This window comes from Gossypium hirsutum, chromosome D12 (assembly GCF_007990345.1).
Source record: "Gossypium hirsutum isolate 1008001.06 chromosome D12, Gossypium_hirsutum_v2.1, whole genome shotgun sequence".
In the NCBI taxonomy this organism is placed as follows: domain Eukaryota; kingdom Viridiplantae; phylum Streptophyta; class Magnoliopsida; order Malvales; family Malvaceae; genus Gossypium; species Gossypium hirsutum.
Window position 1 is genome coordinate 48,814,795 of NC_053448.1, and position 9,820 is coordinate 48,824,614.

Below are 9,820 nucleotides of genomic sequence, written 5' to 3' on the forward strand. Positions count from 1 at the left end.
TTTTTTGTGTAATTTTCTCTGCTTTTTGTATTAAAATGCCAAAAAAAAAGAAAAAACCCCCCTAGAATACAGTGTTTCATTCGGCTTTTTATAGCCTGTTTTGTTACACACTTTGTTATTATTTTACTATTCTTCCTTCTGCTTTGCTTGTCTGTTGTTCTTGCAGGGCATGGCCGGTGTTGGTGGTGGGAGTGTCAGACGAGGCTGAGCGGCGCACATGGGCATAGGGCTGCTAGGGTTTCTGTCATTTTTTTTATTTGGGCTAGGGTTTATTTTTGTTGGCCCGTTGGGTTTGTTTAGTTAGGGTAGGTTAGTTGGGTTTTGGGGGTGGGCCAAAATTGGCCTGTACACCCCTCTTCCACCGTTCCCTCCTCCCATTCCCATTCCCATTCCCATTCCCATTTCCCATTATCAACAATACCAACAGCAGCAGCAGCAACAACAACAGAAACAGCAACAAGGGTGTTATTGTCTTCTAAAAATATCTATTGCCCCAGCTACACCCAACTGATGCTTTTATCACCAGTCAGCTTAAGGCTGTCCAGTGCAGTAGAATTCCCTCACTGTGCTGGAAGCCTTGGCATCCAAAGGCTATCTCAGTCCACCCCAGTGCAGTCAAGTTGATAATAAAGAGGAAAAAATTTAACGCGCTGCTGTGCGTTGGTATCCAAAGGGGCTCTTCGTCTCTTTTTCCAATAAATACATCCAATCGTTAACAATAGAAATAAGCACAACCACAAAATTATTCTAACCTTTTTATATGTCCAACCAAATTCAATCAACCTCAACTTCCTTAACCTTCAAAACTTTTAACCTCCTTTCAATTTTATTTCCCCTAAACTACCAAAACAATCATTTTTATTTTGAGTAATTTAATTTTTTTTCTTTTACGTTGAAAGAGATGGAGAAAGGAGGAAAATAGGAGAGAAGTGGAAAGGAATGAAAAATTACAGGAAAAAATGGAAAGTTCAAAAACATAAAAAGAAAAAAAAATAAATTGCTTAAAATGAAAAAATATGGAGACCAATTGTATAATTTAATCTAAAATTTTTGTTTGAAATGATGATTTAACGTGCTACGTCAACTTACTATTATACTGTTAACTACAATTAACGGCTCAATGACTAAAATATTACAACATGTTAACGTAAGTGACTATTTTAATAGTTTACCCTTTGATTTAAAAAATACTTGAATTTTTAAGGTTAAGTTTTTATCTTGTACAAATAAACTTGATTATTTATATTTGAATTAAAATGCAGATATTGTTTGGATACATACTTGTGGAAACGACGCCGTTTGGTTGCCGGAAAGACTTAAGGCAGTAGGAAATTGAATATGAAAACTGGTTGGCGTGCATAGTCAATGTGGGTCACATGGGATCTTCTTTCTGATTTGATTCATCAACTAATCATAGAATACTACATTTCCTCTCTCCTCTCCTCTCCTTTTCTTTCTTTCCTTTTTAAAAATTCCTTGATGATATTGATGGGTATTTTTGACCATTTCCCCAAATATACAATGACTTTAAATTAGATTACATAATTACATCAGTTGAATTTAGACATTTTCCTATCACTCCCAAAAATGAGAAAGTTTAGATAAAAATATTAATTTAAAAAAATAAATTTAAGTAAAATTAATGCCCGTTTTACATATATATTAGGTATTGGATAAAAAAATTTTGGCTTCAACTTAATCCAACCTAATTCAAATATATTGTATTATAAAAATAATATATATTAAATCATTAATCTAATAATAATTAAATACATTATCTAAAACCTCAAAAAAAAATTATCCACTAAACAATGTAATTCAAAATATAAAATTTAAAAAATTATATTTAATACAATAAAATATTTATTGTATTTATATAATAACGTATTTTTAACGTGTTAGAAGACTTTTATTTTTAGCATTTTTAATGTATTTTGTGTATTATACTTTTTAAAACTTTACTTTTAAATAAAAATTAATTTAAAAAGTTAATATGGGTTGGTTGGGCCAGATCTGAGTTTACCTTTTTAAATTAAGTTGAGCTTAAACAAAAAAAATAAATCAATTTTCAGGTCGGGGCAAACTCAAACTTAAAAATTTAATCTAAGAACTTTATATGGACCTAAACCAAACCCGATTCAACTTAATTCATGAGCACCTTTAATTGAATTTGGTCGAGATTTAGTTGATACGATAAAGTTTTTATTTTCAAATATTATTAATTAAAAAAAAAAGAACAATCAAATGATACCTAACGTGATTTTATTAAATAAAGAGGAGAAACTTCCGCCAAAATCATATTTTAATTTATACAACAAAAAGAGTCGTCAAATTTTGGATTAAAATATCAAATCACCATTTCAAACGTTGGTATATAATGTCTGAATTTTAAAGAAAGCCGGTGGATCATTGAATTCATTGTGTCTCTAAGAATCTTCTAATTTTATTTTTTTCACATCCTATTTTTATTTTTATTTTCCGGCTGATTTATTCATATATGTTGGAAAAAAATTATATTTTCTCATATATTTGACTATCAATGGTGATTTTTATGCTGTGTTTTTAGAAGAAAAAGAGCCACGTTAGTTAGTTAAAAAAAGCACCATGTTTTCACTCATATGGTTAAATTTTAGTGTTTTTATCTTAAATCTCGAGTTCGATTCTTCTCTTTCACATTTTTATTTTTTATTTCATATTGTTTCAAGTTTCTTTTTTTTATATTTTTAATTAATAATTTTAATATGTAACTCTTTTGGTTAGACGATTAAATAATTGTAATTTCATCTTTGGGGCATTTTAATATGTATTTTTCATTTTATGTTGTTTCAATCTTTTTTTATTTAATACTTATAATTAATAAATATATTGTTTTTAAATTTTTTTTTATTTTCAACCCATCTTTTAAATTAATAACTCTTTTCTTTATAAAATCAAATAATTATTCATTATTTTTAATAAATATAATTTTTATATGTGTAATATTTATGTTTCAATCTATATTAGAAATATCATACCTGTCAATTTTAGTGAAAACATGTATTATCACACGGTTTTTTGTTTTCTATATCTAAAAATAGTATATATCGATAAATTTCAGAAAAATCAACATAGATGATTAAATACCATTATTTCGAGCATAACTGGATAAATCAAACTTATAATTTATCTCCTAGTGAATGAATTCTTTTAATGTTACAAACCTGATTTAAGAAAAAGAGTATGGAGTAATTAAATAGAAGAAACAAATTGGAGAAAGATTTAAGAAATGAAAATCCCACAAAAAAAAGTGTGGTGGGAGGGAATGGAAGTCTGGGCATTCGAGAAGAAAAGTGAAAGGTAGGGCGGTTTTTTTCTTCATTTATATAAATGTTAGTTGAAAGCAGCACATCAAAATACCGGTTGATTTGGGCAGCTTTATATTCTACATCCACTTCCTCCTAAATGTCAATCCCACTTTTCCTGTAATTTGGCTACTCAATACCATCTTCATATATTTAACAATTTTATTATTCAAAATTCCGAAATTCAATCATTTTGAATAAATAAGAAACTGTGTGTTTGATAAATTAGAAAATAAGTACTGAACTTATATTAAAAAATCATTTTGTTATTTTGATAAACTTATATATCAATTTTTAAAATATTTTTTATTTTTTATTTTAATATAATATTTTATATTATTTGTTAGTTAAAACTTAGATACCCCTTATCATATCAGATCACATGTTCTATTTTTTTTTTAAAAGGAAAATAAAATATGTTAGTTGGAAAAGAAACCTAAAGTCTGAAGACTTAGAATTAGACCTAAGCCCGCCCAAAAAGTGAAAAAGTTTGGATAAAAATATAGGACTGAAAAATGGGTTTAGATAAAAATATAATAAGACTTATTTAGAAAACGAGCCAAGCCTCGGGTGAGGTTTTTTTGGTCTAAGCCCGGCCCAAATATACAAAAGGATTTGTTTTTTTATTGTTTTATTGCTGTTTTGTTGCTATTTTCTTGTTGTTGTTTTTCACTATTTTGCTATCCTTCACAATTATGTTACTACTACTTTATTGTTATTGTATAACTCTTATTTTATTATTAATTTTGTTACTATTTTAGAGGCATTTGTTTATTAAGTTACAACTATCTTAGTGTTATTTAAGTATACATATATTTTTTTATTTTTTTAAAAATTTGTTAGGAAATATTTATTTTAATGTTTGTAGTATTTTTTAGACTCATGCTTTAATATTTTTATCTAGATTGGGCTTGGACAAAATTTTAGACTCATTTTTTGGACTAAACCTAGCAAACAGACCTAAATTTTTATTTGAGCCCGACTTGACCCATGAGCAAGGACTTAGAATGATCAAAACAATAAAACCCTTCTAGTAGGATTGAAACCTCCAACCTAGCACTTAAGAGCTAAAGTTCGCCCAAATCTTAAATCGGAGTTCCATTGAGTTGATTCTCTTGAGTTAATTAAATATCAAATGATGAGCATAAATATATTGATTGATAAAGATAAATTTTGAATTTTAAAAAATATATATACTTTTAATAATAAAATTAATTAATTAAAATTATTATAATTTGATGTTTATTTAAAAGATAATACAATATTAAAATAAAAATTAGTTTATTCATCGGTTGAATGTATTTTAGATCAAGGAAGAGATAACCTCTAATGCTTCTTTATACAAAAGAAACAATTAAATGACTTTCTTAATATTTGTCATTAATGGGATATGATGCATTATAAAATGAGAAGTTAAGTGATGAATTTTTAGTATTAAAAGTTGTTTGTTAAATTTGTAAAAATTAAGTATTAAATATAATTATGTTGTTTGATAAAAGTAAATATTACTTTTTTAAATCTTAATTTTATTAGTATAACATTTTATATTATTTTAGATAATTTTAAATTTGGTAATTTGAATTTATTTAAAATATAATGTATGTATGTACTGTGATCAAAATAACAGTCACATCGCATCACCCAATTTATTAGATACATATTAAAAACATATATATTAATATTGTATGTATGTACTTTAATCAAAATCAAGATGGAGCACTGCAGAGTTATGTTTGATTGAGCTCATTTATCTAGCAAACAATTAATTTACCTTTCATGCTTAATTTCGAACATGGATTATTTATATTCGAGCTCGAAATGAGATTTTTAATATTAAATAAAAAAATAGAAAATATATCTTATGAAGAAAAAAGGATCAGTCTCGCAAGTATTTGATAACTTGAACTCTACACGCTCAATGACTGGATTTGGCAAAAATGGAACCAAATCCAAATTCTTTGGGAATTGAACCTAAATATATAGATCATCAAACTACCCATCTGTTTTTGACTCCCAGTCAAAATTTTCCATAGATAAAAAAGAAAGTTAAATCGCAAAAACCAAAGGGCAAACCTTTTATAACCTGAACAAGGTGTCAAACAACGAGCAAATGGGAGTTGAATGCTTGCATACCACAAGAAATCTAGCCTCAAGCAGTAGTGGTCTCCTTTGATAAAAGAAGCTTTACCCTTTTGGTGAGATCTCTCATAACATCTATAATCACGGATTTCTTCTGCATCCGGAACTGTATTGCTAACTCAGTTGAAACCGAGACGCCTTGTTTTAGGAGAGATTCATCATCCATTATCTTCGTTGGGAAGTGTCCCACTGCAATGACACAGAGTGCAATAATGGTACGAAAAGCAGCTACTTCATTTGCAACTCCAAGGGGACCTTCGGCTGATAAGGATTTTAGTACACTCAAATCATACCTCTGCACCATTTCTCTGTCATTCGATAGTAGAACTCGTAAAGCAGCTAATAAACGTCCCTCTACCAATTCGGGACCTCCAATGGTTACCTATTAGGAATAAACAGAAGGCACAATTAATGACCAAAGTGTAACCAAGGGTCAAACTGTTTTGTCCCAGCAGGCAGCAGCCATTACTTCACTTACAGTTTGGTTTATTGGAAACAATCCAAAAGACAACAATTATGTAAAGTAACACTAAGGGAAGAAATAACCTTGAGATTTGGAACTTCTCCATCTAAATTAAGCTGAAAGAGAATTTCTTGTTGCCATGGAGCTGGTGATGAGAAATTGGGTGAAGAAACACCAGCAGCCATACTGGCAGCATCCATAAGAGCACCATCATATTTGAGCTCGATATGGTCATACGGATTTGATGGTATAACAAATCCATAATCCAGTAGAAAAAAGTCATTGCTTAGACAACCGTAATTCAGAAGTAAAGGATCACTTTGTTTGATTTCCCTTTCAGCTACAACCTGATATGAGAAGGAGAAGAATGAGAAAATCTAAGATCTATTTCAGTTTTTCATCAAATCAAAACTGATTGAAATTACAAAGATAATTTATTGACATGAACCTGCCTTTATCAGCATTTTTGGATTCCCAGCATCTTGTTCTTGCAAAATTCGGGCATTTGGATTGAAGCTATGGTTGCACATATCAATCAGAGGGAGCATCATTGGAATATCACTGTGGGTTCCATTTGGAAGCTTTTTCCCGTACAAACGAAATGCCCTGGATGAGACTGCAGACATAGCCCATCCAAGGGAAGATGCATCTACATCTTGGCCACCCAAAGGGTGTTCACTTGGTTTAAGATTTTTCAGAACATTTTTGACCTCTTGCTCAAACTCCAGAAGAAAACGACACCTTTTATTCACCTGGTTGGGGGGGAAATCACAATCAACTTTGAAGCCAAATGCAGGAATCAACGAAATTTCCAAACAAAAATAAGGGAATCTACTCCCAAAATGGCGCAAATTAATGCGAACAGTGACCTTGTTCTCAAATCTCAATTTCAACACTGACCAAAATTTGATCTCTCCAACCATTAGTGTAGAAAAGATACTGGCTTTCATCAAAATTTTCAAATTTCGTCCAAGTATTTTCCACTAGATTGGATCAAAGAAAGTTCATTCACACAAGGAAATTAGACATTTCCTACCCGGTAAGCTAAATGATGAAAATAAATACCTGGTAAAGCAAAGGAGCATATTGCAAGTTCTTTATATCTTCACCGGAAAAGAAGATTGGTACAGTGTAAGTTTCTGGAAGATTGCTAATGTATGGCCACCAGAAGGATCCAACCTTCGCTCTTTCTTGTAGAAGCTTCAGACCCAGCTTCATTGCCCATAGTTCCTCTGTCAAATGCTCCCAGATAGTCCAATTTAAAACTCTAAACAGCCCAATTTACAAAATTTGGTAGTTATTAACCTACATGAAGAAATCTATTGCATGTGTTATGTGCCAAATTCTTTAAACCCCCCAAAACCATAGTAGTTACTGATCAAATAAACTTGATGCACAACCCCATAAAAATCTATTACATTTGTTATAATCTTGAAGGGTTTATTTTGCATAATTCTATTTATTCCCTTCTGGCCTTCTCTATGTTCACATGCCATTATTTTTCCAATCCGTTTTAAAAGGTTAATGTAACTGACATGAGAATGTGCACTACATGCATGGGCATACAAAAGATAAGAATAGTAAAGTCTGTTAGAGAGAAGGTGGGATAGCACTTAAGGACAAATTATATAAACATGTTTACAGATACACCTTGACAAATGTGATTTAACAGATTGCAGAATGAGAATTTAACCTTAAATTAAATAGGGAAATGTATAGAAACAGACTCATTCGTTGTATTATTTTTTCTGTCACTAATCTCTACCTAGTTTCAGACTAGATGTCTTATGAATATTTAAATTTTTCATAGAAACTATCAGAGACTTTAAAAAGCAGGAATAAACATCCTTGCAGAGCATTTTCACTCATTAAATATATGGTCCTAATTAATGCATTACAACCCTGGTAGATAAAACAAAGTTCTAGACCGAGTAAACAAGCAAGTAGCCAATTCAAGTAAATTTTTAGCTCATTTTTTCTAGTTAAGTCCAAAACAGCTCTACACAATAAAACAACCACTGGTAAACAAACCATTCTAGACTATAAGTGGGCTCTGGGAGAGTCTTGGGGTTGAATCAAGCATAGGAGCAAAATAATGCACGCATAACCACAATAAGCATTAAGCAAGTATAAAATGCTAAGAGAAACACGTTGAAATTTGCTTCCTAGGAAAGAGCATCAAGTTCCTGAAAAGAGACAAGGCTTCCATTAGTTAACACTTAGTCAATCACAATTATTAGCTAGATGGTACTTCATCCATGCGATGGAATAATTGTACAGGAAAATGATCATATATTCACATTACTCCTAGTCCGGAGCATGAAGCTATGGACTGCCATTACCCTAGTAATACTAAGCTTAATTGCTAACTCAACAATATGTACATTTAGCTATAATTTGAGGTTTACAAGGTTTACATAACAGACATTTAGAATTAAACAATAAAAGTACATATGAAGAATTGAAATCTCCTACATTTCAGTTCATTAAATTAATTAATTCATCCCGAGCAGTTTGACAAATGGCATCGTGTAGCCACTGGCAACTAAAGCATTTCAGAGCTACAAACCAAACTGCCTGATAAAAATAGGTCAATCACAATGAACTTCCACATTTAAGCTAAATGAAGTTATTCAACCTGTAAGAACTTAAACGTAATAGCTGGGCTCTTTTCTACGGAGTCATTCAATTAAGAAAACCCACACCAAAATCAATTAAATTCAAATCTTCATGGAGCATAAAGGAATCAATGGGCAGTTCCAATGCTGGGAAGTGCGCAAAAAAATCACCAAAATTCTTCATTGTGGACTAGTATCAAACACTTAAAACACAATAAAGATACCAAAGAAGATTGAAGTGGAAATGCTAAAAAACACATACCTGGAACGCGGTTAGACAAAGGGAGCGAGACAGAGTCAGCCTCATCGTCTTTGTCTGATTGAAACTTCAAGGGAACGTGTTCAGGGAGGACGATAAGATCAGAACCCTTGGGGATTCCTCCAGAGGCGACAAGACCTAGCCCGTAGGTGGTATCCTGGGTAATTGTTACAGCCTCGTGCACGAAGCCACCTTCCCTCTTGATCCACTTGAGGAGGTCCGGTGGGTGAGGGACCAGCCGCGCTGGGTTTGAGGCGGAGACGGCGGCAGCGCATGTTAGCGGCCGGAAGTGGGAGAGAGTGGGGATAAGCAGCTTAGCAGCAGCCATGTGTTCCAACTTACGAACGTTAAATAATTCGGATATGTATATATATTTATGTAAACTAATACTAAATCCCCCACTACGCTCCGGTTTCAATTTTGTTTTGTGATTTTATTTTAGGCTAAATTGTTTAGCTTCGGTTAACTTTACTTTTTTTCAGTTGTAGGGTTATAATGATGAAATCATTTTAAAGAAAAAATGTATAGCATGGTTTGACAGGCCATGATATGTTAATTCAAATATTGAATTCATTATTCATTTTTTAAAATTATAATCATAATTATGTAAAAGAAATCATAAAATTCTAAAAGAACAACATAAATAGTCCCCATCAACAATCTTCATTGAGGTTGTGGGCATCATTGGAACAAAACTCATTCTTTCCTCTCTAAACATGCCGGCCTAGATTTCTAAAAACAAAAAACCCTAAAACTCAATCACCTTAATATACCGCTAAGAGCTGCCACCATCAGTGTCCTCTCCAACCAAAGCCACCTCCAAAATGAATCTCTCCTCCTTCCATGTACATTCATCGGTTTGGATCCACAAAAATCTAAGCAAAATTTCAAAGCCAATAACCTCGATCCATTGTCGGCTCAACACCATTTTAGAGTATAAGTTTCTCCTCATTGACAGCCACCTGCCCAAAATTCGGATTTGTGGAATGATGCCTAAGCC

General features: G+C 31.8%; 1 protein-coding gene across 3 annotated transcripts; it reads right to left on the bottom strand.

Moving 5' to 3' along the window:
* Positions 1 to 5,203: 5,203 nt before the first annotated feature.
* LOC107946291 (actin-histidine N-methyltransferase) lies at positions 5,204 to 9,820 on the bottom strand. 3 transcript variants are annotated; one of them, XM_041106940.1, is made up of 6 exons: positions 8,824 to 9,006; positions 8,094 to 8,129; positions 7,009 to 7,210; positions 6,396 to 6,695; positions 6,027 to 6,290; positions 5,204 to 5,862 (listed from the first exon to the last, which is right to left on the bottom strand). In XM_041106940.1, the coding sequence occupies exons 2-6, from the start codon at positions 8,120 to 8,122 to the stop codon at positions 5,491 to 5,493; spliced, it is 1,167 nt and encodes a 388-aa protein (XP_040962874.1). In that variant the 5' UTR covers positions 8,123 to 8,129; positions 8,824 to 9,006; the 3' UTR covers positions 5,204 to 5,490. The 3 variants fall into 3 exon arrangements, with proteins under 3 accessions (XP_040962874.1, XP_016736038.1, XP_040962873.1); XM_016880549.2 differs by lacking the exon at positions 8,094 to 8,129 and having other exon boundaries at positions 7,009 to 7,175; positions 8,824 to 9,820; XM_041106939.1 differs by lacking the exon at positions 8,824 to 9,006 and having other exon boundaries at positions 8,094 to 8,812.